The sequence below is a fragment of the Ambystoma mexicanum genome, chromosome 7p, assembly GCF_040938575.1.
Source record: "Ambystoma mexicanum isolate Mex_15411 chromosome 7p, UKY_AmexF1_1, whole genome shotgun sequence".
Taxonomy (NCBI): domain Eukaryota; kingdom Metazoa; phylum Chordata; class Amphibia; order Caudata; family Ambystomatidae; genus Ambystoma; species Ambystoma mexicanum.
Genome location: NC_090939.1, coordinates 222,794,128 through 222,821,749, shown reverse-complemented (window position 1 = coordinate 222,821,749; position 27,622 = coordinate 222,794,128). Strand labels below are relative to the sequence as shown.

At 47.0% G+C, this 27,622-nt stretch overlaps 1 protein-coding gene across 2 annotated transcripts in view; it reads left to right on the top strand.

The window, feature by feature from the left end:
* TTC3 (tetratricopeptide repeat domain 3) overlaps positions 1-27,622 on the top strand; it is a 2,698,168-nt gene that overhangs the window by 63,774 nt on the left and 2,606,772 nt on the right. For both annotated transcript variants that reach the window (XM_069636090.1, XM_069636092.1), the window contains exon 3: positions 10,465-10,510. In XM_069636090.1, coding sequence (XP_069492191.1) covers positions 10,465-10,510 — 46 coding nt within the window. The remainder of the gene's footprint in view (positions 1-10,464; positions 10,511-27,622) is intronic.

Sequence of the window (27,622 nt, the reverse complement as noted above, 5' to 3'; positions counted from 1 at the left end):
CATGGAACTCCATACTGGTGGCAATCGATACTGCGCCAAGTCTCCTTCAGTTTAAGAAGGAACAGAAGACCTGGCTCTTTCAACAACCGCTTGGTGTAATGCAGATGCTGTCTATCCTGTGGGCACCCCCTGCCCCATCTGTGTATTCTACTGTAGTATTATTACTAATGTTTAATTGATGGCTTGTTCAATTCTGATTGCCAGTGTTTTGCTCTGACTGTATATCGTGCATTGCTCCCGAGCTAGGTTTACGCTATAAAAATATGCCATAACTTTCTTCTTGTACAAGGCACTGCATAAAGTGACAACGTATGCATAATTCATTGTGGATTACCTCATTGAGTGACAGCTCCATTTGACACTCTTATCTATACACACACATGAATCTTCCTCTGCCGTCAAAATGAATGGGTCAACCAGAAATTTGACAAATGGAACTTTTTCATCCGAAGTGCATTTCCCTTTTTTACACCAGATTCTTACTTTCAGTCAGTCATCAAACCCAGCGCTACACTTCAGCTATGTAATGAAACGGCTCTTCCCAATAAAGTGAAATTCTGCTTCGGGTGTTGAATAATTGTCTGAGCAAGAGACCTATGTGATCTTGAAAGCTAGCAGCCAGAAAATGAGTTTGCTTAATGTGTTTTTTTTTTTTTAACAAACAGTACTGTTAATCCGATAGTGTTTCACACCCTTTGTGTCAATCGTGTAGAAGTCGTGTATAAAGTCTTCAAATGCAAAATGGAACGCAATAAATCTACTTGTGCGTCCATTTATTCTTTTAAGCAAACTGTACTAATCTAGTATTAAAACAAATGCATGCCCTGCATTGTTAGTTCCTACCCAATTCTGATGGATTCTATAGATTGAACCTCCGATTGTTAGCAGCTTGCTTTAGCTGCTAATAAAGCTTATGGTGGTGGAAGGCCGAACGCTGACCCTACCCCCATGTTGTGGGAATGTCAAGTAGCAAGCTTTTAGCAAGGCATAAAGTCACTTGCCCCCGTAGTTCTTCACATGCACACATCCCGTCAGTTAGAGGCTAGTGAACATTTTGAGGACTGCTCTATCAAGTTTGATAGACCAGGATTTGACAGCATGCGTTGGTCTGGGATAGTAAAGAATCCTATTGTCACCTCATTGATTTATTGTAAAATGAGGATGCAAGTTAATACTAAAATGCCAATATTTATCCGTGATTCTAGTGGTTTGATAGCTAGGGAAAAGCAGGATTGTTTATGCTAGTTTCCCAAGCTAACTGTTTCATTTCATAGGGCAGAGCATTGGTGTGAATTTGTTCATATCTTCATAATAGTCGGTATCTGCTAGTCAAATATTTATTTTTCTAGTTGCCTTATATGGAATGCTCTTTTTATTCCAATGAAATGGTTTCTCCGCTTTGTGACTAAGGTCTCCCAGAACAAACTGGTGTTGATATAAAGTTTAAATGATCTTTAAATACTTGGTCTGGATGGAAGGTGATAATGTCTATAGATTCTAGGAATACACACCACAACAATTAAGAGATTGTTAGCATGGGTTAAACCATAGCTGTTCAGCTGTCTTAACTATGAGAGTGCTTCTTTTCTGAACTGTGTGTGTACACATACAATATTGCCTGCACAACTGGCTTTTTAGAAATCTACCAACAAGTACCTCTTCCCCCTTTGCTTTTGAGTATTTGTCCAATGTAGGTATTCTCACTGTCCCCAAACACAATCCGATCAAGTACTACTTCAAACTTTTTTAGGATGTCAGCTGTGACATTACACTTTAGCAGTCCTCTGTCTCTTGGGCTTGAATAATTTGGATTAGGCCTTCTGGGGCCACAAAGGTCGTTGGAAAGAGCAGTCCTCTTGCTAGGGCTTCCTCCCACTACTTTCACACTTCTACTTGTGCTCCTCTCTTCTCTGCCTTCAAGCTCAAAGCCAAGTCTGTTCCACCAACTGCAAGGCAAAGAGCACTTTCAATGTTGTCCTGATAAGTCTGATCATTGAGTAGTGTGTCTGGTTGGTGGTTGTTTTTTTTTTCTTTCACCCCCTTACCCCCCACCTGTCATTATTTGTTATGTCACCTGTCACCATCCTACTTGATATTTCACAACCACCCCCCCTCTTCACTCCCCTAATAGTGGTTATTAACGGTGAATCCTTATTCTCTCCCTGCCAGTGATTAACCCTAATTGGTGCGTGCATGGCAGCGGGTGAGAGGTCAGAATGCCCCATCATTTTTGATGTGATGAAAAGTAGGAAATCGGCCGTTTTGGTCCTCAGTGCTGTGTTGTCATGTGAGTTCTCTGCCGGACTGCAATGCTCAAGCCCACGGACCGCATCTCTTCTGCCCTAAAATCTCTCCAGAGGCTCCTGGTTGCTGCTAGGATCAAGTACAAGACCCTCTGCATCATCCACAAGACTTTCTGGGGCCTGGGACCCAGCTACATCCAACTCTCTCCCTAAGTACCTCCCTGCTAGAGCCCTTCGGTCTTCTAGGTCCAACTCTCTGTATATCGGATGCTTCTCTAAGCAGAGAGTGGGGGTAGATCACCACAAGAGCCTCCCTCTGGAATGGTCTCCCTTCCCCTCTCAGGCTTGCACCAGATCTTCTTATGTTCTGCAAGCCCCTCAAGACCCTCCTTTTCTCTCCTTCCTTCCTTCCTTCCCTCGCCCCCTCCCCTCTCCCCTGCTAACACCCCAGTCTGCCGCAGTGACTGGCTGCCTGGTTCTCTGAGTTCCACAGGGTACCAGGCCCCCCGCCCAGTTCACCCCTGTACTCGCAATTTGCATGTGGTCCCCCATACTCAGCACCCACGTGCAATCCTGGCATTTGACCTCCTGTACCACCCCCTCCTGGAACTCACTTAGCCCCTGTTGTCATGATCTCTGCTTCCAAAAGATCAGGACTTGCCCGACTCCCTTGGAAGCAGACCCATAACCCCGGTTCCGAGTGCCAGCCAGTCCCAATTGGGACCTTTTGGACCCTGTCCTGGCGCCAGTGGCACCAGGCTCATAAAGATGCCCAGTCCCAGCGCTGGAAGCGCCGGGCTCATAATGCTTGGGTGGACTTACCTGCAGCAGACCATGCTGCTTACTTACCTGCCAGTTGAACCCCTGATCCTCTTCTGTTTGGGACTACTTTTCCTGTTGGGTGGGGCACGAGCCACTCCCTAGGTTCAGAACACTGGAACTCTTCTGGAAAGCAGGAACTCTTTTCTTACCTAGGCGTGGCTGTGGAAGGAGACAGCTAAGCACTACAGGAGGCTATTTAAACCACACCCGATGGATGAATCTTGCTTTGCGTTATTCTGCATTCTCTGCAGCAGAACGCTCATCGTGTCTTCTGCTTCTGATCCTGGGCCTAAGGGAACAAAGGCTTACCATCCTGGAATCCAGTCTTCAGCAGCACCTGTAAAGACAAAGAAAGAACAGGTTAGCACTACGGTCTTCAGTGGCAGCGCATCTCTTACCTGGTCCATCGGCTGTCACCAACGCCTCGCGCTGCATTCCGGCATCTGAAAGACAAAAGCTTACCAGCTCTTCGCACGCTCCGGAGGCCTTCGGCGCTGCATCCCGCATCTGAAAGACAAAAGAAGGTGCGTTTAAAGACATTGGGCAACTTTATTACTCACGTGCCATTACTCCTTCCCACGCCGAATCCAGTGGGTATTCCAGCACCCTTCAGCTTCTCTAAAGCTCCGAACTTGTACCTGCAAGATAAAAGGGACAGTTAGTGCGCATCGTGAAGCAGGCTACAAGCGCTTACTTACGTGCTTCCAGGCGCTTCTATTCCTCACGCGGGTTCGATCCTCAACTCTCATCAGCCCGCCATCCGCCATCGCCGGAACCCTGCAAAACAAGAGATATCATTACAAAAGACTTTTAAGACATTTGAAGTGCCCAGAACTTACCGTTCGTGCAGTTAACGACGGACAGCAGTCCTCTGAGGTCAAGAGGCCTGCACCCTTATCCAGTGAAGAAACTGGTTACGGCACCCTGCTCCGTGGCAGATGGAGAGCTCAGCGCTCACTTACCTAAGGTGAGGGCGTTAACCTTGGGGTTCTACAGGAGAAGAGGAGAGAGGCACCCAATAACCCCAGTTCATTAATCCCATATTTTCTATCTGCAGACATCTTACTCTTCGAGTCAGACATACAGTGCACAGAGGTCCAGCCCAAAGAGCCAACCGTGTGTTACACATCACCTTTGAAGATACGGCATTCACCCAGTCAAGACCGGCGCCTCTGCGGGAATCAGGTGAGCGTTACACCTGTGGCCCTCTTCCTCCTCTCCCCACATGCATTCTCTCCTCTTAACCCTGTACTTCCCTTCCCACCCTAGCACTTTGCATTTCATGCTGAACTGATTTGCCTTTACTTTGGTTAACATTTTACAAGGGAACCTGGAGAAATTTGAAGGGCTCTCGAGGAAAACCCCCATCAACCCTTTCCAGTTCTTCACTCACTGGTGTTATTATCCCTCCCGAGGACCCCCCTCTATGCCCCAGGCCACTACATTTGCACCGACTCTCCACTTGTCATTGGCTAGTGATCAGTAATCATTCACTTATGGCAAATAAGAAACAGTGGTCTGAGCATGTAGAGAACTGGCATTCATGCAAGTGGCAAGTAACTTTTATGCTTAGTGTGATGAATAACTGGGATTAAGTCACTTCCAGAGGCAAGCAAGACCTCCCCGGTAGTGACTACCCCCTTGTCGACATGTACTCCTGTTTCGAAGAGGAACTCCCTAAGTTACGTGCTGGATTGGTGTGGTTTGGCCGTGCAGACTTGTTCGCGGCAGAATTTACCATAGTCCATTTCGGAGTGTATGCAATTTTACTGCGGACAAACGCTGGAAATCTGTCCCCCAACCCCCTATTCACCCCTCCACTTTTCCTCGGCCGCAGCCTCTCCTGACCCTGCAGTGTCAGTTCTGTCCCTCTAACGCGGGTCGGATCCAACACTGCAGGGACCGTTTTTTTTTTTTTTTTTTTTCTCTCTCCATCCCCCGCCTCCAATATTCAGGAAGCGGGGGGACACCTCCGTAATCCCCCAAGGCAAAAAATGACGATAATGGGGAGCAGGGGACACACCCGCAACCATCGCTCCCCATTTTTGGCATTTATTACCTAATTTTATCGAATTTTATCGATCGAATGGTACTGGCCAAACCCGTTCAGATGTACCATTTGATCAATACAATTCGTTCAAATTGGGTAGTACCACCACAACCCACCTCCAAACAACTTTTCTTCAAGGAAGACCTGAAGAACAAATTAATTTTTGTTACTGTGGAAACTTTAAATCCATGTGAGAAAGAAAATAAAGAAGAAGATGGTCTGAGTAATGGAGAGTACTCCGACAACAGAGAAAAAGGACTTTGACACTATCGGGGAAAGCCCAGCTATGTTAATAAAAGGTGGAGGAGAAATCATATTAGAGAGAAGGCCAGAAGATTCAAATCGGCTGTACAGGGAAAGCTGAACAAGACCGGGAGGTGCCGCTTTCAAGCGTGGAAGCCACCTGGTGAGTGAAGGCGCCGTGGGGGAAGCCTGCACTGAGAAGAGCTGAGGGACGGAATCCTCAGATGGGTTACAAAGTCCCAGGTTGCAGTGTGACCCAGAACAACGCTGAGACCACAGACCTGTTCACGGCACAGATTGGGCAAAGGGAAAGAGGAGAACGGAGAAGACAGAATTCAACCCGATGAACCGAAGCGAGGATCCTGCAGGCCTGGTGAAGCTGACCCACAGTGAGAGAGGTGGGAGAACCCAGAGGGAGAGCCCAGAGGGAATAATCCTGAGCAGAATAATCCTACTCTTCCCATTGAGGACCGTAACATAATATTCCCTAAGAAGAGTAGGAAGTCATATACTTTACTTTAAATATTTGTAATGCGTTGCCATGGACCTGTGGGCTTAAGGGTGCAACAAACATAAAGACACACAGGAACAAGAGCCAGGACCATTGCTTAGGTCAGGAACCAGTAGAGAGAACTTGAGGTGAACAGGAGGGTATTGAGTTTCCTTTTAAAGAGCTCTGTAGATTTCAAGCATCTAAGCTCCAATGGCAATTTGTTCCACGCCTTAGAGGATGCAAGATGAAAGTCTCCCTTAGTCCTTCACCGTCCTGCATCTGGCAATGGTCCATTGCTCCTGGTTGTTGGATCTCAGAACTCTCCTTTGGGTTTTTTCAGTTAAGAGATCCTGAAGGTAGGCCAGCATGACACCTAGCCTACATTTGTGTGTGATTGTTAACAGCCGAAACCGAATCCTTGACTCAACCGGGAGCCAATGCAGAGCCCGTCTCTCAGCTGATGCATGGTCTCTTCTCCCGAGTACCACAACCATAGTAACTGCCCAGTTCTGGACAACCTGTAACCTATTGCAATCAGTAGGAGGCTGCTACAATAGTCCAGTTTGGCTCCAACAATTGCCCTCACAATAGTTTCTGCACTAGATTTGGTGATGAAAGGGTCTGAGATGAGAGAGTAACTTGATATAGTAGGCCGGTGATGATACTACACTTCCAATATGATCCTTCATACTCAGGTGTTGATTGAAAATAACACCTAAAGTCCTGACCTTCTTTAATGGAATAATTTTAGTGTCACCAATATGAAAACTTTCATATGCAGGGCCAAGTTTTTTAATTGTATTAGGAGCATCAACTATTAGCAGCTCAGTCTTAGTCCTATTTAAAGCCAGGTGGTTTATTACCATCCGGTTGTCTATTATGGCATAAATCCTATTGAGTTGTGCTTCGTCAATATCATGAAGACCAGAGATTGGGATGACTCGCTGAGTATTGTCCGCATAGTTGGTAAACATGACCCCCTCCTGGACCAAAAGAGCAAAAAATGGGGCTGTAAAGATATTGTATAAACAAGAGGTGATGCTGGCTCCCTGTGGGACTCAGTATTTCAATGTTAAAGGTGGTTCTACAGCCTCCTCGAGAGAGACTCTGCTCTCACGATTGCTAAGAAAGGACAAAGTCCATTGAGCTGCTACATGCGAAAAGTTGGCGACCTCCCTCAACCTGCTGACCAAGATGGAATGGTCCACCAGGTCGAAGGCTGGCGACAAATTCAGCAGCATCAGCCTTGAGGCTTCATTCTTATCCATCCGGTACAGGAGCCTGGCCTTGAGTTCAAGCAGCGCGGTCTCTGTCCCGAACCCTGGTCTGAAGCCCAATAGAAATTTGTTGAGGATTGGGGAGTTATTGAGGTACTCTGCAATTTGGGTATAAGCCACCCGGTGTAGGATTTTTAATAAGAAAGGGGTATTAGTAATGGGCCTATAGTTGAGTGGTACGTCAGCAGCAAGCACTGTATTTTTTAGAATCTGGATTATCCAAGCCGCCTTGAAATCTTGGGGAACTGAACCCTCCGTATAGGATATGTTTGCAAATTTGCAGATTGCTTCTAAAAGCCTAGGAGTACAGGTTTTAATTATGACAGCCGAGCAAGGGTCATTCGTACACTTAGTGTCCTTTAACCGTCCCACTTTAGTACCCAATTCTGCCACCGTTCTAGCACAAAAGCTAAATTGGGGAATGGTAGTGCCAATAACGGATATACCTTTTGCGCTTAAATCTGCTACTGTAGTTTGCCCCCCTTTCTTTTTTTCAATATCGGCCCTGATGTTCAACTTGCCCTGCATGGCGCCCTGAATGGCAGAACACCACGCCCCATATTTCAACAGCTGAGAGGATTCAGGAGAGTGAGTTGTTTCTTGCTCCTTTAGGATCTTGAAAGGCTCTTAAACATCGGATTGAGCATTCTGCACTCTGGAGTTGAAAGAATGTTTTTTGGCTTCAATGATCGCTAGCCTATAGGATTTGGCTGCTCCTTTGTAGGCGGCCATTGCTGATGGGAGTTAGATTAAGTTTCCAAACATAGTAGAGTTTGAGTGTCGCAACTTTTTAATTCAGGAGAGATCCATCTTTTTTTCCAAGTCCTTGCTTTTTCTCTGATTTAGTGGAGCTAAAGTATTAGAGATATCATTGATATTAGTAGACACAAACTTGCCAACTCGTCTGAGATTCTCTGTTCAGATAAAACAGCCAGAGGACTCAGCAGGGGCTCGATCCGTTCCGCGGAGATATTCTTCAGGTTTCTTGAGGGCGTAGTCTTGACCTTACCATTTTTAATTTTCTTGGAAAATTGTGCCTTCACTACAAATTGTATAAAAGATTGGTCAGACCACGGGCAAGGCGAAACTTGAAAATCCCTAGAATCTATCTTCAGGGTGGAAACCCAGTCTAAGGTGTGGCCCAGACAGTGGGTCGATACCTTAATCTTTTGTTCAAAGCCTAAGTCAGACAGGGCTACCTGCAAGTCGGAAGGCATTTTATCTTCATAATTTCATCTTAATGATACCTTCCCCTCTTTCCATTCCCTCCCTCCCTTTATTACCTCTCCCTGTCCCCCTTGTCTTTATCTTTCCTGTCTCTCCTATGATCTCCTCTCTTTTATCCCTCACTTCACTCATTTCTTTTTCTCTCCTTCTCTTTTCTCCTTACCTCCCCTCTTTTCTCCTTTCTTCTTGCAAATTGTTCTAAATGCTGATTTTAGGACTTGGTTCAACTGTTCCATGTTTGATGTGTTTCTTGTTAACTGTAAAGCGCCTTGGATTAAGGCGCTATATAAAATAATACATAAATACATTTCCCAGCCAACAATTAAAATCACCTAATATAAAATTGGTATTTGGTTTCAAAAAGAAGAGAAGGAAGTTTGATAAGGCCATAACAAAGTCTTCTGTACTGGAAGGGGGCCTATATATCAACAGCACGTTAACAGTTGCTTCAGCATTCAAGCCTATCTTGATGCATGTGGACTTCATCCCGTCCAGGAAACGGCCATTAACTTCACTGATGGACAAGAATGATCTAAAAAATAAATGCTACCCCACCACCTCTCCCATCTCTCGTGTCTTGGCGTAACATGCTGTGACCGTGCAAGGTTTCAGTAATGGCGCAAACATCCTATTTCATTGTGAACAATGAAGGTAGCGACATCTGTAGCGTGTTTCACCAGAGGTCTGGTGTTTAGCAATAAGCATCCAAGGTCGAAAACTGTTGACATTTTATTGTTACGGTCGGGAGACCCAGGTGAGAGGGGGGGTCCCTTCACATCGAGATTAGGAGCCTCTGATACAATTAGTGACTCGGCCTGAGTGGGAGTATCTCCAGCCCCTGCTAACAGGACCTCCTAAATCTTTTAATCAAGAGTGAACACCGTGTTTTTTTAATGTACTTTTATGAGTTTAATTTATCGCTTTTCTCTTGTTCATCTAATCTATTGACTTTATTATGTCTTTATTCTATTTGCTGTATTACTGTATTTATGGATGTATTATATTGATTTTTGTAAAGGTTTTTTGTAAACCAAATATAAATAAAATATATACATGCAGTATAGTGCCCCTGAGTCCATCCTCTTCGTCCCAGTACTCGGAGCATTGTGGGACTTGAAGTCCCCAATGTTCTGATTACCTTTTTCTTCAGGAATATAAACTTCAACTTTATTGGATTTACATTGCTTATTGAATAGATCCCTAGGGTAGGGTTTTGGATGCTTTAATGGTCGATTCCTACTGAAGGGAGAATTATATTCATCAGAGGTAAGCATGTTAATGTTCTGGTTCCCACATTATTTCTCTGGTGATCACAAGTGGTTTCACTAACCTCAATGTGGTTAGCTTTGTGAAGGCAAGTCTTACCCTGACAAGCCATTAAATATTCTGGCACCATAGAAATCTCCCTCTGAAGAAGATAAATACATGGTCTCGCATAACAGAATCTTCCTGTTCCTTTGGTGGACCGCTTCCTTCCAGGTGATCCACCCAGCTAATATCACCCACACGGTTAGGATCAGGTAGGGGCTGCCTTCCCCTGGCCAACTGGGAGGGGATTTTTGGCAGGGATTCTGTGAGTATTCCGAAGAATACATCACAGTATGGGAAAACCCATAGATTAGGGACAAATGGGAGTTTACATATTTTAATTTGGTTGAATAAAGTCTTTCAATGGAAGTTATCAGCTTGTGACTTGACGTTATTTTTACACCTACCCCAAAAGATTCATATTTAATTTGACCTTGCCATTGGCCCCCCTCTATTCCCCCTCGCTGTCGGCATTCTGGGTTCCATCAAATTCATTTTTAGCTTACTGTTGACTTTCCAGTTGTCAGACATATATGATGTGAAGTCCTCTCTGTAAACTAACGTACCTGTGTCTTGTTTGTTATGATGGTTATTTTTCCGTTTGCTTATATAGTAGTGTAAATAACATAGGTTAGATGTTATGGGTCTTATAAGGTTTTAAGTCATTGCAAATTGTTATTTAAATGTTGACATGCTGTTGTATGTGTTATGGGGATCTGCTTGAAATAATTCTTTACTTATAAGATATTTGTCTATTTTTGTACCATTGCTTTTCTTTAAAATCATGGTTGTGTTTTTTAGGGTCACACTAAACTTTTGAAAATGATGACCTATGACTACTGCTTTCGTAAGTAATTCATCTTCTGAAAGAAGTGCAATGTTTTCTTTTGTTCATACACAACTTTCAAGTTGGCAAAGTTGTCATTTTTCGGGGGCTTCTAAAATTACAATGTGTTATGGCAAACTATTTTTCTTTCTGCGAAGTTGTACAATACGCTATTTCTTTTTTTAAATTATTTGTATTTATTAATAACGTAACCGACGAAAAAATGGTGGGCAATATAGGGGATTCTTAATTAATAATTCCTGAGATCATTAACCTATATCGATCACATTTCATCGTGCTTACAAAAAAAGAAAATCCAAGCCGGTCACAAAATATCTATTGAGACAAAGAAGCTACTCCTGAATCCCCTTCACCCCCTACCCACTTCCCGTCCACCCCGCCCCCATTGCATTGGAAGTACTGAACAGATAATTTATGTATGGTGATTTCTGTATGGGGCACATATGCTGTAGGTCTATACGTTGCTTGCATTGTTCAAATATAAGCAACGCTACAATAGCTGAACAAAATGAAGACGTCTTGATTCTATTGAAGACATGGCAGCAAGCATTGTGCTTCTTTCATTATTAGAAACAACTCGGCAGCAAGATTTTTAGCCAAGCAACACTGTTCAAGTGATCCTCAAAGCCTGCTTGACTGCTGAAAATCTTCCATTAACCACAACTTCATGACCAAACAACCAGACTTAATTTCCCAACAGTCTCTGCCAGTCCTTCACTGCAGCCACTGCAACATGGGACCCAAAATCCCCAATCCTAGCTGAACTAGCCCCTTTAAAGCCTGGAGCCCTCTTCCTGCTTCTCTTTTGACAGTGCGAGATTCAGGCTACTCCGCACTCAAAACTGGACGAAATGCCTGTGCTGATCTGGTACGTCGCAAATCCCATTTGCTTTCCTAAGATGGGCCTATCTGTTAATCCTGCCAAAAAAGTGTCGACATTAGCGAGAGAGTACTTCCCCTCGTGACATACTTCCCCTTGTGAAATTCTCATAACAGCGACCGTGGGAGGGGAATCATTTGCCACATAGTAAAGACAATAACATTGAAAGCGCTAGATACACAATTAAATCACAGTGGAAGCACTGTAGCCCTCATTCTTATCACTGAACTCAGAAGTATTCCATTGAGTGGGAATAATACTTGCCTTTGTGTCTTTAATAAGTTATTCTGGAAATTCTTCATATGTCAAGACCGGAGGCGACCATTATGCTTGTTTAAAGCTTACTCGCCACTAACGATGCTAGTTGCTCCACCAGCTTCAGGTAAAACTCCTTAAAGACTGACTCGCCTGACCAGTCACCATTCCCATGATATCTTCCAACCTTAATCCCGTTTGAAAAGCCATAGAGGCCATGGCACCTCTGACTGAGTGGGTCCTGAATTGTGATGCATCGATTCCCGCTTGCGCGAACTTCCGCAGCACCCATCGTGCGAGGGTTGGCGCTGCGACTGCCTTATGGGGTTTGCGCAAGGCAATTAACTGGCCCCTTCTGTTGGTCCGGAGATGACCTGTCATATTTCCGTATGCTTTCAAGCACTTCACGACACACAGCTTCGGCTGATCCCTGTACGCCGGGTACAAAATGACCTTAGTGTTACACTTTGTTCACCTAGAAACGTGAAACACCATTCCATCCGACAAATACACTTGCCCCACCAAGTCCAATGCTCTCGCGTCTGAAACTCGCCTGCAAGACACCAGGCATAGCAGTGTCGTGAGTTTGCCCGACATGGCAGTGCGGGAAATATCAGCGTTATGTGGCCTAGAAAGGAACCGATTCAAAACGCTGTTAATGTCCCATAGCCTGTCGTAACAAGCTGGTGGCGGTGCTGACAGATTTCTTTCAACATCAAACACACTAGAGGATGCTGCCCGACGGGGAGACCATCCACTAATTTGTGTCTGGCCGAAATCGGAGAGCGATAAACTCTCACCATTCTGTATGATAAACCATGCCCCGTGAGCCCGGCTAGGAAGGTCAGCACTTCCGCTAAAGAAGCTGAAACTGGATGGGGCACCCTGTTCCACGCACCAGCGTGTAGCTCATAGAAGTGGCAGGTGCCCAGCTGTCATCGATAAGGCTGACTGCCTTGCTCGAAATGCCCTGGACTCTCCATCTCGACCTAAAATCCTCCAGGCCGCCAGCGCCCCACGTGGACCCGAGATGAGATCCGGAATCGGGGGTGGTAGGGTTGGAGAATTCGACGAGTTCCAGAAGGACTGGATACCAGGCTTGAGAGGGCCTGACCAGGGTTACAAGGGCCAACTCCTCCCGTTCCTGATGGGCTTTTGTCGGGGTCCTCACAATCATAGCGAAGGGTGGGAGGGGGGAGCTTAAAACACTCTGGCGCTCCACTACTGTAGAAACGCATCCAACTATTTAGCCGCAGAGTCTGGCCTCCAGCTGAAGAACACTGGCGGCTGCGCATTCAGCCGCGACGCAAATGGATCCCTGACTAGCGGACCCCACCTGTGCTGCAGGAGGAGAAAGGCATGTCTGTCCAGCTTCCAATCGCTGAAATTCGACAGGCACCACGAATTCCAGTCTGCTATCTTGTTCGCTAGACCTGGCTAGTATTCCGCCATCACCAAAATCTGGTGCTGTAGGCAGAAGTGCCAAAAGTCTTTGGCTAGCTCCACCAGCGGCTTCTATCTGGTGCCACCCAAATGATTGATATATTGGATTGTCGATATATTGTCCATTTTGAGCAGTATACAGCAGCTCACCTTAAGTTTGGCGAACGAACGGACTGCGAAGGACCCCGCTAGGAGCTCCAGACAGTTGATATGAAGCTCTAGCTCTTTGGAAACCCCCATTGTGTAGATCAGGCTACACCTCGCTACGCAGTCTGCACGGCTGTTGTCCGGTTGTATAATGAGATCGGCACTGACCTGAAAATCGCCTGGCCGTTTAAGGCCTCATGCGTGGGCCACCAGTGCAGGCCTGGTCTTTCTTTGAGAGATAATGCTAGTCCTCGTGTATAGGAGAGATTGCATCTGAAGTGTTGGCCCTTTGTCTCTGCAATTCTCGATAGTGCAATGGTCTGGGAAATATGGCCTGAATGGAAGAGGAGAGCAGGCTAGCTCCATCAAAGAAATTGTATTCTCCCGCAACAGCATGCATATCTCCTGACGCGTTGCATGTATTTTGGCCATGGGTAGCCGCAGGAGGCAGTCCTCTGTGCCCACTTTGAACCCAAGGAACTCTAGCTGTTGAGAGGGTCTCGGCTCTGACTTTTCCCAATTTGAGGAATGCTAAGCTGTGAAGGCCAGTGGCTGGCTGTGCCTGCTGCCTGACCAGGGCTTCGCTCTGCGACATAATGATTTTGTCATCTAGGTAGATTATCAACCGGACTCACTTCTCCCGGAGGGATGGTACCACCGGCCTCAGCTTGGTGAATGCCCAGGGTGCTGACGAAAGACCGAAGGGCAGGTTCGTGCACTCAGTCGAGCCCTCCCCACCCCCAGTTGAATCGCAGAAACCTTGTGTGCTGTATACAAATGGGCACCGCCAGATATGCGTCCTTGAGATCTAGCCAAATCGGCAAGTCCCTGGGTAGGAGAATATCTCTGAGCATGAGAATGCCCTCTGTCTTGAAGTGACGATGGAGGATAAACTCGTTCAACTCTGTTAGATTTATCACTGGTCAAACTTTTTACTTCCTCCTTACCAGGAATAGGGAACTGAAGAAGCCTGCCTGCATTTCCCTTCACAGCCAAATCGTGGCTTTATGTTAGATTGCGCACCTCCACGTCCAACACTGTCATGTCTGCCACCGGCATAACTATGGGGCGCTACCACCGCGTCTGCTTGGGCTCTGCAAAGAACTCTATCCGATATCCTCTCTCCTTATCTCTGATCCCAGTATCGCCTGATAAGGCGCCCCAAGCTTGCGCAAATCGTGCTGCCCTGGCCCTTATAGGCACATGTGGTGCTGTGCTACGCAGCTAGGACCCACCTTCCTTTTTTCAGGATAACATTTCTCTCATTCGTCAGACGATCCGTGCTGCTCAGTGCTCAGCCCCTCTGCCCCCCTGTATTGTTCAGGCTACTCCCCCCTCCTACTCTCTGGTCGCAGTTCCCCGCGTGTATTTTGAAGCTGATGTTATTGCAGCTACACTGCAGCTTAAATCGGCGTCTCCAGCTGAACCAATTACTCTCGGGGTCATTGAGGAAATTATTACTCAGATTGCTGGTTTGGTATCTTCCTATCTTCTGGTGTTGTTCCTGTCTCTTTCAAACATGCGCTAGTCATTCCTCTTATTAAAAAAGCTCAGCATGGATGCTGCTCTTCCTGCTAATTTCTAGCCTATCTCGCTTCTATCCTATCCTAGGAAATTGCCTGAATTTCTTATGCCTCTTCTCTCCACATTCTTGGAAAACTCTGGTTCCCTTGACCCTTTCCAATCTGGTTTTCGGCCGGGGTAGGGTACTGAATCTGTTCTTGTGTTGGTGATGGATGATCTTGCAGAGATTGCTGGGTGCCCTACTCCCCCTGGACCTCTCGGTGGCCTTCAACACAATCAACCACGCCATCCTGGTTCAGAGGCTTCCCCTACTTGGTGTCTCCGATTCTGTTCTGCAGTGGTTCGTCTCTTTCCTTACTGGCCGCTCTCAGTCTCTGTTTGTCCTTTAATGTCTTCTGCGCTTCCTCTTCATTGTGGAGTTCCTCAAGGCACAGCACTTTCTACTCTTCTCTTTGACGTTTGTATTCGTCCACTTATTCTGCTTATCCAGTCTTTTGGCTTCCGCTGTTATTCCTACGCAGATGATACTCTGATCTTGATGCGGCTGGATCTTACCGCGGCTGATACTGCTTCCTGTTGCCGCTCTTGCTGGTCTGCCACCCATTCCTGGATGGTCTGTAACTGGCTCTGTCTTAGTGGGGACAAGACTGAGGTGCTTCGGGGTGGTCCCCAGCAGGATGCCTCCCTCTGGTCCTCTGCCTTCTGGCCTCCGGAGCTGGGCCCTTTACCTACCCCCTCCAATGTTATTAAAAACCTAGGGGTTAAACCTTCTTCCTCCCTTTCTCTCCTTTCCCAGGTGAGTGCCATATGCCAGGCTGTACATTTTTAAACTTTGTATCCTTCGCAAATGTCTTTCTTTTCTCTCCATTCTATGGGTGTTTTCTCTCTAATTTCTGGTTCCCTGGATTACTGTAATTCCCTGTATCTGGCTTAACTCAAATATTTGCTCCATTTGTCTCCAGGTTCTACAGAATTCTGCAACCTGTATGGCTCTGGGGGGCCCCTCGGCTCTCCTCGGCCTCTGCTGCCCTGAATACTCTGCACTGGTTACCCGTTGCCTGCAGGGTGTTTTTAAGTTTTTGTGTATTGTCCACTGTGCTTCTTATAAGAAGGGATCTCATTATCTTCATGCTAAATGTCCACATGCACCGCCTCCCGTTCTCTTCATTCCTCCTCTTCCTGTTGCATCTCTGTCCCCTGTATTCGACGTGCTCGTTTCGGTTGTCGCTCGTTTTCAGTCTGTACTGCTAAGGTGTGGAGTCTTCTTCCCCTTTCACTGCATCCAGTTTTGGACCACCTTGCCTTTCGACGCCAGTTGAACTCTTCTCTTTCCGTTGTACTAATTCATCCGCGTTTTTTTTCTGCCTCTTTGTATTCTGAGAACTTTCCTATTGCCTAGCGCCTTGATGCCCTAGTTAGTGATTGTCTGCGCTTTACAAATGCTTTAACATAACCTGTTGTCTGTAACGGCTGGCTGCCTCCAGCTGTGTCTTCTGCAGGGGAAGAGTGCATCTGATCTTTGCTCCTGCCAGTAACCAGTCGTCTCGTGACCTTGCTGCTAACATAGCGACCCCAGCGAAAACCTTAGACGAGAAGACCCTCCTCATTGAAGCCTCAGCCTTGTCCAGTGCTGTAAACACGCTTAACGAATTTTGCCATCTCTTTAACGGAAGAATCCGCAAACAAGAGGCCTTGAGCAGCATGTCTTGACTCGGAAGTGGCCAGTTCCCCTAATTTCGGGTTGATCTTGAGGAGAATCCCTTTGCGTCGCTCCACAGAGGTGGTGCAATTAGCATTGCCTAACCAGCATTTATTTAGTTATTTGCATTTATAGCCGTGCACCAAACCCTCCAGCATCGGGGCGCTAGTTACAGAATGGTTGCAAGCAAAACTTAGTTTCATTTGATGTGGCTTAGCCCATCAAAAGTGGGGCGTGACAAGGGATTGAAGAGTGGCATGGGGTTCAAAGTATCATCCGGCAAAGCCTCTCCTCAATATTAGCATGAGGGTCTACGTCAGAGGATACAAGGGGCCATGTAGTCAAAATCAGTGAATGTAAATCCAGGAGAGCCTCCCCATGGGGTAAGAGGGCTGCAATCGAATTTCCCAAGTACATGAGCAGACAACAGTTGCAAAAACAAAGATGATGTATGTACAACATGATGCTGCAGTTTGGAAACCAGTAGGAATTATAAAGTACGAGCCGATGCAAACAGCACAGGGCTGTCAAGTCAGTTGGGAATAGTCTTTGCAGTAAACGTACAGCATTTTGGGCCCATCCTGCTAAAGTAAGTAGGTCTATGGATTTCTTGGTCTCTATTGCCTCCTCAGACTGGTCCAGTATCTTTTGCCTGGGGACCGGCCACATCTAGAACCTTGGCTTGGCATGACCTCCTTGCATGATCTATACCCTTGTTGGGATTCTTGATGTTTTTTACCCAAGGAGATAATCATTCTGCTGACTTGTTCCGGTGTTAAAGCCACCTTTCCTTCGATCTCTGGCCTCGGGCACTCTTCCTTGTGCCGGGCTCTCACTTCTTTATCCATCGCTTTCTGAAGCCCGGCCTTAATATCTTTTGCCGCCTGGGATGGATCAGATCCTCTAGGATGAACATGTGATTGGATCCATCCTCCTACTCGGATGTACTAGCGCTGTTTCTCTTTCTGTGCGTGACCCTTTAGGGCTTCTGATGCCGCAGTTTGCGGACTAATTTCCACGTCATCGGTGGTTTTAGTCGAGGCGTCCTTGTTCGTGCCCTGTAGTACTTCCTCTGGGCTAGAGGGTCTGAAGACCTGTTTAATAACCTCTGGGCTAGAAGGTCCATATCTGGACAGATCTCCCTTCCTTTCCAGGAAAGCTTTCCTGAGCCTTGTCAGGGGCCGCGGGGTTGGGGGAGGGATTACATCCCCCTGATTGTTTGCCCTTTCTTTTATGGGTGCCGCTGTTGGAGGTTCTGTTGGACACTCCTGAGATGAACCTCCATTTCATCCAAGCATAGCACGATAGGTACCCACGTGTCTGCCACTGCCTTTTTAATGTCCTCCACTGAAGGACTGATGACGCATTTAAAACTGGCTGCCAAAGCCAGATCCTGCTCTGGGCAGGCCTACCCATCATCTGATCGCTCATGGTCTGACAGAGGTTCCCTCTGCGCCATTGCTCACACCACTGTAAACCTTGTATGCAACGTGGGCTTTCTCCCTCTTATTTGTTTTTTAAATTCACCCCACAGTCCCTTTTCTCTCTCCTTTTAGTCCTTCTTATAGTACTTTTCCTTTAAAAAAATAAAATGTTTATGCTCAGTAGTCATCCCTGTCTGCACCTCTCACACACGCTGCACAGATCGCGACTTCTCAAAAGGAAGAAGTGGAAGCGTGCCACTGTGTGCCACCGCGTGATGGGAGAAAAAGGCAGAGGAAAGGACCTCTGTGCCATGCAACAGTCGGGTAGGCAGCGGGATTACCGACCTGGCCTCATCGCACCCCCTATGGGGCACTGTCTTCGATGATGCTCCTACTCGGGGAGCAAAGAGCTGTCGGTCAGAGTGCTGCTGCGCCGAGGCCCTCCGGAGCACCTGAGTGCCGCAGCGCAAACCCTGCCTGACTCGCAGACTGTGCTTGCCCCACTTGTGGGTGAGAGTCGAGCAGCGTCTTCCCTCGCACCGAGTTCGTTCGCACGCAAACAAGTGCTAACTCAACACCGCTGTAACTGTAAAAAAATGAAAATAAACAAGTACTTATCGTGCTGTGAGTAGCAAAGAAAGAGAAGCAGGAACAGGGCTCCAGGCTTTTAAGGGGCTACAGCTGGGATTGGTGATTTGGGTTCACGTGTTGCAGGTGCTGCAGTGAAGGACTGGCAGAGACTGTTGGGAAATGGGGTCAGATTGTTTTTTCATCAGTTTAGTTTTTTGGTCATTAGGTTTTGGTTATTGGAAGATTTCGGCAGCCACGCAGGTTTCGAGGATCACTTGAACAGTTTTGCTTGGCTAAAACTTTGCTGCGGAGTTCTTTCTAATAAAGAAAGAGAAGCATAATGCTCACCTCCAGTCTTGACATAGAATCCACATGTAATTAGAATGAATGAGCTTTATCCTAGCTCTCTCTCTCTGTGTGTGTGTGTGTGTGTGTGTGTGTGTGTGTGTGTGTGTGTGTGTGTGTATTTTCAATGAATAAACTTTAGTTGCAGGGACGTTAAGGTGAGAACTTGACTGAACAAAACCCCTGCAATTCAGCTAAAGCCACCTTAACTTTGCGCAGCCTATGAGCACAGTGATGACAACGCAGATCACATCACTGATGACATCATTTATTACATTACAACAGTAACTGGCATAAAGCATGGCCTTCAGCCATGGTCAGTGCGTATGGCCAAATATATATTTTAACACATGAATGGGTACTAGTACGGCCTTCAGTTATGGACAGTGGCCACAACATTCACCCATGTCCATTGAATATTTGAAAACGCTAACCGGCTACCAACCATACATTTTGTCAGTTGCACTGATCAGGCACTAGCCGTGGACCTTAGCACAATACTGGCCAGTGGCCACACATTTTGGCTTTGCCCACTATATATTCTAACATATAAATTGGCCACTAGCCAAGGCCTTTGACCATGAGCAGTTTGTACATCTTTTTGGCCATGTCCACTGTATAATTTCAAGTAATAAAATGCAATAAGCGATGGCCTTTGGCCGTGCCCACTGTGTATTATACAACACTAACCGCCACTAGCTACAGTTTATATATACACTAACTAGCCACTAGCCATGGTCTTCAACACAATATTAGCCAGTGGCCATGCCGTCTGTATGTTCTAACATATTAATGGACACTAGCTATGGCCTTTGGCCATGGCCACTGTCTACATCTTTCAACGTTGCCCACTGTATATTTTAAAACGGTGATGGACCACCAGGCATGGCTTTTAACCATGCACATTGCTATTTCTGAACACCAGCTGTAGCCTTTGGTGCTGGCCAGGGACCACAGCCTGTGTCATGGTCAGGTCCATGGCCTAAATTGTTATTAAGGTAATCAAAGGTTTCATGAGCTAACTTATAAATGATGATCTGTCTAATTCCATTATTGATGTAATCACTTATATACAATGTAATTAGTGTTGTCACCAGTGATGTGATCGGTTAGGTCATCATTGTGGTCATAGGCTGCTCAACAGGGGGCGCACAGTTAAGGTGGGTTTAGGTGAATTTCATGGGTTTTGTTGTGTTAAATTCTCATATTAACATCCCTGCAACTAAAGTTTGTTCCTTGAATTTCAAGGGTTTTATTCCATAGATTTTTAGAACGCTTTCAGACCCTAGCATGGCCATTGGCCTTGGCTGGTGTGCACCTCCGAACACTGCCAAACCACTAGCCATGGCCTTTGACCATCGTCACTCCATATTTGAAAACACTTGGAACCCATCGATCAAAGACGTTCATCAATCGCAAACTGATTTTTTCCTGTTTTGACAGTGGTATTGTTATGTATAAAAGATTGCAGGCTCACAATGTGTTTAGGCAATGCGCAGTGAGATTAAATTATTTGCCATGGACCAAACACTTTGGTTAAGCAGCGTGCTCCAAGCCCCTTTTTTATGGCCCAATCTCTTTGTGACTGTTGTGATAAATCGCACAATCCCAACTAACCACATTTAAGCCGCACGGAAACGGGGACAAAAATGACCAGCTGCAAGAATAACATGTGCCGAGGTACTTTTGCCCAATAGCGAAATCAAACGCTGGCCCCCATGAATATACGCACAGTAATTGAACATATATCTTAAAGTTGGGTCATGTTTTTGCAGAGTAAGTTCATATCAATGCCTGACGAGGTGCCATGTACCAAGGGGTAGAAAGTGTAATTTTTAACTCCAGGATGTCTGAGCCTTCATATGTCGACAAGATCATATAATTCACATTTGCATTACTTTACGTGCAGCTTTGGATTTTGAACGCAAGGTTGCAGATGTTCTACTCAACCCAGTATTTAGGACAGTTTTAAAATCCTCTCCCTATATGATCATACTATTTCCCAAATGAATCGCCATTCAGCCAATTATAATATTCTGTGATGTCTACATTATGTGAGGTGCCAGGAATGAGACACGGAAACAGAGGAGACCTGTTTGTGGTACATTTATTTAAATGAAAAAGGGTTGGAAAATGCCTCACTATCCCTAATGTAGGAGGAATGTCCCTACCTCAACCTAATGTTAATGAGTCTGTCAATGCCGAGGTGTCCAAATAAAGGAAGTCCTGTGTCCGTAATCCTATTCTGGCCCTCATACTCTAAACCACTATAAGGTGCAAAGGGTAATATTCCTTGTCGTCTTAAAGTATTCAAAAGTGGTCAAAGTTCAACACAAGTTCAAAATCCAACAAAAGGTTTTCTTCATGGACAGTTCCAGAGGGAACATAATTTCCTGGGTTTTTTGCATTCGGCATCCAATTTGAAAAGGAACCACCAAGTTTCCAAGAGGCCTTTCCTCTCCCCACAGAGCGTTCACGTAGCTTGCAGGACTTGCTCCCTTCCCCAAGGTTTCTCTTTACTTCCAGCTTAGAAGACTCCTTCTCAGGGACTTACCTTTCAGCACTCTGTTCGCTGTTCACAATTCACACTTCACAACGTTCTTCCTTTCTTTAACTTCTTCTTTCATCACTTCACAATTCATATATTGCTTTTCCTTTTAACAGTATATACACTATTTAATACGCCCTTGTCTTCACCTGGTATACTCCCATGCCAGAGCTTTTACACCATTATCTATTCCTTCATGTAGAACTTTAAAAAAAAAAAAAAAAAAAAAAATTATTTTGAAAGTAAACAATACAAACCAAACTTGCAGCATTATTTACAATAGACTCGTAAACATCAATTAACACTCATTACTGCAGCCCAATTCCCCCCCCCTCTCAAGAGCTTATCAACGTTTCCGGTTCTGTATCCGCTGCGTGTGGCTGGGTATCGCTTCCTTCCGAAGCTGCAGGATCCACTACGGTGCCAAACAGTCCTGTAATTAACATCCTCCAAGCCGTCAGGTTACCTACATCTTCCTCCCCGCAATTGCTACATGCCTCCTGCCATACCACCGTTTCAGCCTCCGCCCATTTTTGCAAGTCCCGCTACCATACCTCTATCCGTGGCTTGTGGCATTGCTTCCAGCTCATGGCTATCCTTCTTTTAGCAAGCACATATGCCAGGTCCCTCAGTTTCCCAAGGTGTTTAGTGTTCCGTGGTCTGGGAAACCCTCCCAGCAGGCAGGCCCAGGCCGTATCTATGTGTAGCGGGACCCCTTTGTCCGCTAGTTTCCGTGCCACTTCCCCCCAAAAAGCTTCAATCACTGGGCAAGACCAGAACATGTGTGCCATATCTGCGTCTTCCTCATCGCATTTCGGGCATGCTTGTCTTCCTGCGTTCGCAAACTTAGATATTCTTTTTGGGGTCATATAGGCTCTATGCGTTATGTATAGCTGTATCTGCTACAATCTAGCATTTCTGGACACTTTCTTGTGGTATCCCATGGCCCGTTCCCACATTCCATCGGTCAACTGCGCCCCCACCTCCGCTTCCCAGTCCAGCCTCAATTCAGTCAAATCCTTCCCCACCCGGGTCATCACCATCTCGTATAGTCTAGAGATCTCGTGCCCTCCCTCCGATATGTCATATATCGTTCCAATTAGAGCGTCTGGTTCTTCCGCCAGCACAGTCTCCGGCCAGGTTTTGCGAATAGTCTGCACTAGCCTAAGATACGTAACATATTGGCTCCCATGCAACCCTGTCTCTTCTCCCAGGTCTTCGAATTCTTTAATAGCCCCTTCTTGCCATATGTCTCCCAATGTGGCCAACCCAACCGATTCCCAATAGGTCCTGATTATCATCCTAAGCTGGTTGTCTCCCTTAGTTAAGTCAACTAGTGGCACCTGTGGGGAACACGGGCACGGGCTCTCCATCAATTGGCATACTCTGTGCCACATCTTCCACCCAAGCAACAGCATACCCGGGCGTTCATTCATTTCAAGTCTAGGAACCCAGATAATCTCTTTTAGGTAAAACGGGGCGCAGTCCTGCCCGAACAGCCTAGATTCAGGAGTTTCTTCATCAGAGAGCCATTTGGTTACATATTGCAATTGGCTGGCTACATAATAGGCCTCAAAGTTCGGCAGCTTGATGCCCCCTCTATCATGGAAGTTCTGTAGCTTCCATAGCGCCACTCTATTGCGGGTGCCGTGCCACAGGAAGTCCCTACACATGCTGTTCAGTTTGGCAAAAAACTTCTTGGGTATCAGGTATGGTATATTACTGAAGAAATGCAACAGCCTAGGCAGGACCACCATCTTGAGCATCGCCCCCGCCCCATCATCGCCAGCGGCAGCTTCTCCCAAAACTTCATATTCGTGCGGATTTTCTTCACAGCCACCTCGGTATTGTGCAAGTGTTCCCCCTCCACAGTATGATATACATCTATTCCGAGGTAGCGGAAAGAATCGGCTGCCCAAGGTACGGACAACACTGGCAATCGTTCCAGAGGGACTCCTGTGTAGCTCCCCAATGGGAACATGCTCGATTTTTGGGGGTTTACTGCTTTGCCGGACAGTTCCGCATACTTTTCCATGACCTCTAAAATATACTGAAGATTTTCCTCCGGATATTTCAAATACAGTAACAAATCGTCAGCATATAGGGATATTAGGTGTTTCTCTCGCCCTACTTCAATACCAACCAAGTCATATTGTTGTCTGGGGTACACTGCTAAGGGCTCCAGGGCTAGAATATATAACATCGGGGACCAGGGGCACCCTTGTCTGGTGCCTCTACTGAGTTGCCACCTCTTAGATATCACTGATCCCGTGCGTACTCTGGCCAGTGGTTCACTGTACAACAATTTCGCCCACCTAACATAACCCGGCCCCATCCCGTATTCTTCCAGGGCCGCCAGCAACCATGGCCACCTCACTGAATCAAAAGCCTTGACTGCATCTAGGGACACCACCACCATTTCCTCATCGCTTCTGTTCCCCTCTTCAATCACCCGGTGGAGTCGCCTGTGGTTGTGAGTTATATTTCTATTGGGGACATAGCCTGTCTGATCCGGGTGTATCAGTTTACTGATGACCCTTCGTAGCCTATTAGCCAGGACCGCCGTCAGGATCTTGCTGTCCTGGTTCAACATTGACAGCGGCCTATAGGAGCCGCAGCAATGCCCTGGCTTGTTGGGCTTGGGGAGCGGTACGATTAGTGCTTCTCTAAGCGTATCCGGTAGCCGACCCTTCTCAAAAGACTCATTAAACATCTCTAGCATAGGGGGGAGTACATATACTTTATAAAACTCGCCCGGGAATCCGTCCGTACCCGGGGTCTTGCAGGTGGGCAGCTGTTTCACCACCTCCTCTAATTCATCTAGGATAATAGGTGCGTCTAGTTCCTCCCTTTCTTCATCACTAATCCTAGGTAGTTCCATGTCTTTCAGTGTTTCTCTAATCTCCTCTTGATTTTCCCCTCCTCTGTCCTCATATAATGTTCTATAATAGTCAAAAAATGCCTTATTGACTCCTTCCTGGGTGTCAACCACCTCCCCGTCCTCTCTAGTTATTATCCTAATCGGGGGCCTGGGGGTTTCGCTCTTATATAACCACGCCTTTCCCAACGCTCCACGCACCTCTGCTGCAACTCGAGTACAAGTTCTGCGTCCCCTCCTGCCTTGTCGGTTTCACGCTCCAGTTTCTTCTCCGCCTTCTCTAGTTCTATTAGGACCCCACCCTGCAGGCCTTTTGACTTAGAAATGGCAGTACCCCGCAACACAACCTTAAAAGCCTCCCAGAGTGTACCCGCTGAATCCACACTGCCCGTGTTCACCTCAAAGTACTGCAAGATCGCATCCCTGATGTCTTCCCTGAAGACTGAGTCTCTGAGCGCCTCCGCACGGAGGCGCCACGTTGGTATCCGCGCCCTAGGGCGACAGTACTGCCAGGTCAGCACCAGGGGCGAGTGGTCCGACGGGACCCTTGCTCTATATTCTATTTGGGTGGTCTCTATCATCACATCTGGCGCGGCAAAAAAATAATCCAACCTCGTGTGTAAGTGCTGCGGAGCAGAGTAGTGAGAGTACTGTGTTTCATTAGGGTGTTTCAGTCTCCAAACATCTGCCAGCCCAAAGTCCTCTAGTAATGTCTGTAATACCCTGGCCGCCGGGGTGGGCCGATCAATCTTCTCATCAGATCTGTCTGCCTTTGGGTCGAGCACACAGTTAAAGTCCCCTCCCCAAATAACCGCTCCCCCCACACACGCGCCCAGGTGCGTACATCGGGTTCTGAAATACGTGGCAGTGTTTTGGTTGGGGGCATATGTATTTATAATGCACACCTCTCTATTCTCTACCAAGGCCCTCAGCATGACCAGCCTGGCCTCCGTGTCCACCACCTCCTGTGTGAGTCGGAGCGGAACATGCGGTGCCACCCAGATCAGCACTCCCCTAGCATAGGCAGAGTACGGAGAGCCCACTACTGTGCCTCTCCACTTTTTCCCCACCAGTTCCAATTTTTGCTGGGTCAGGTGTGTTTCCTGCAACAGCGCAATATCAATCCTCTGTCATTTAAGGTACATCATGACTTTGTTCCTTTTTAAATAGCTGTTAAGTCCCCTGACATTCCATGTTACGATCTTAAGGTCTCCCATGGCTCATAAGTGTCTTCTTGCCTCCCATGTAGCGACTCCCCTTTGCCCACGTGATACAGATAGCATCTCGTTCTAGTAGCTTCTCGTACCAGCTCAAACCCCCTACTCTACTCTCTACTGAAGGCTGCGCAAGCGACTATATTCAAGTCCCACGTGCCACGCCATCTTGCGGCACCATCTTCATGCCTCATTTATCTCTTCCGAGCTCTTTCTCGTCCAAACTTCTGACTCCTGGGGACATCCTTGTGCATCGAGCCATCCCATGGCATCCTCCGGGGTCTCAAAAAACAGAGTTTTATGTTTATGAATGACTTTCAATTTTGCAGGATAAAGTAACATATATTTGTGGCCCGCCTCCCTCAATCTCCGCTTTACTGACCCAAAATTCATGCGGCTTCGCTGCACAGTCAGGGTATAATCCGGGTAAGCCGTGATGTTTGCCGCTCCTCGTGTGATCGTTCCTCCCTTACGAAAGTGTTCCAGTATCCTCTCCCGGTCGCGGTAATTAAGAATTTTGGCGATCACAGGCCTAGGCGGATTCCCCGGCGGCGGCCTCCTCGTTAGGGCTCTGTGTGCCCTTTCTACTGCAAATCCTTGGGATAGGGCTCCTCCGGGTATCTCTTGCAATAACATGGATTCAATGAATTCCGTAGGATCGCGGCCCTCCATCCCCTCCGGCAGGCCCACGATGCGGATGTTATTGCGACGGGCTCGTCCTTCCGCCTCCTACGCTCTGCTCTCCAGGTTGCCCACTCTTTGTATCAGGGCGTGCAATTCGGCTTTATGGGAGGCGCAATCCGCAGTATTCGGGCTGACTTCCTTCTCAAGGGACTCCGTGCGCTCCGCCAAGGTCCTGACATCCTGTCGGAGTTGGTTAACGTCCTCCTGCACCTCTCCGACCTTGAGGTCCAGCGCCGTTTTTAGTTCGTGACGGCTAGTTTGAGCTTAGATTCCCAGGCCGCCCTTAGGTCCGCAATCGCCGCCAGGATTTCTTGGTTGGCGCCCGAAGTCATCATGCCGCTCGCAGCCAGCTTGTCCCTGCTCTTGGTGATGTCTTGACCCGGGGACGTCTTAGTGAAGTCGTCCAGGGTGGGCTGTTTAGCCTTCGGCCTCACCATTCTATTCGACATGACCCAGGGGACCTATAGTTTGCTCAAGTGACAAATGTGCACACAGTGCGCCGCCTTCGCTGGGTCACCGTGCGGCCCACTTCTTTCTTTGTTCCGGACCCTGGTCGGCCATTTTGTGTCGTCTTTCGTCTCTGTGTTCTTTATCTCATCCGCACCGAACTCCGCCGCCGTCACTCCTGCACCATCCAGAAGTTCACCACACATAGCCCAATCATTCACACACCGGCATGTGTATTATCAGTGGTCAGCGGCCCGTCTTCACGCACTTATTTGCCCGGATCGTTGCAGGATCTCGGGAGCTCCTCCAGAACGCGTCCTCCTACATGGCCCTCGTAGCCACGCCTTGTAGAACTTTGTTGCTTAATTTACAGTTTTCTTGACAAATACTTGATCTGTTTAATGGATTCCCAAATGCTTTCTTGCTTTGTTTTCATAAAGCGGTATAGATTTCTACACCATATGCCTTCATATTTATTTAAATTGCATTCCTGAATAGCTAAATGCGTCCCTTGATTCTCGTTACTTTCCTTTTGGTTTGCCTCGAAGTAATGGTATTGGTACACTGGTAACCTTTTAACTATCCCTGGCCTTACCGGTTGTCTGCGGCATGTTTCTTATTCGTTGGCTCTGCTGAATTGGCTGGGTGTGTGCTTGGACAAGCGCACTCTTGCTGCCGTACTTGCTTCTTGGGTGTGCGGTTCCTGCAACGGTTCCCTTCTCTGTGGTAAACCGCCAGCACCATCTCCCCGAGGTCACGTCGGCTTCTCTGTTTGCCACAGCATGCCTTTCCTCCGTGTGGTATTCGGGAGCATTAGCAACTGGCAGGCAGACCCGCATCTGCAGCTCTCTCCGTTCCTTCTCCTTCCCGTGACTGCCTTGACCTCCTTCAGCAGAGTTCGGGTTGTATTTAAAATTTCCGGCGCGACTATTTCTTTACAACAACTAGACCGTTGCACTTGATACTCAGTCCCAGTAATCCTCACTACTCCGCCATTCTTCCTCGTGTCAATGGCAATGAATGTTCTTATTGCATGGTATTGAGGAATTAAAGA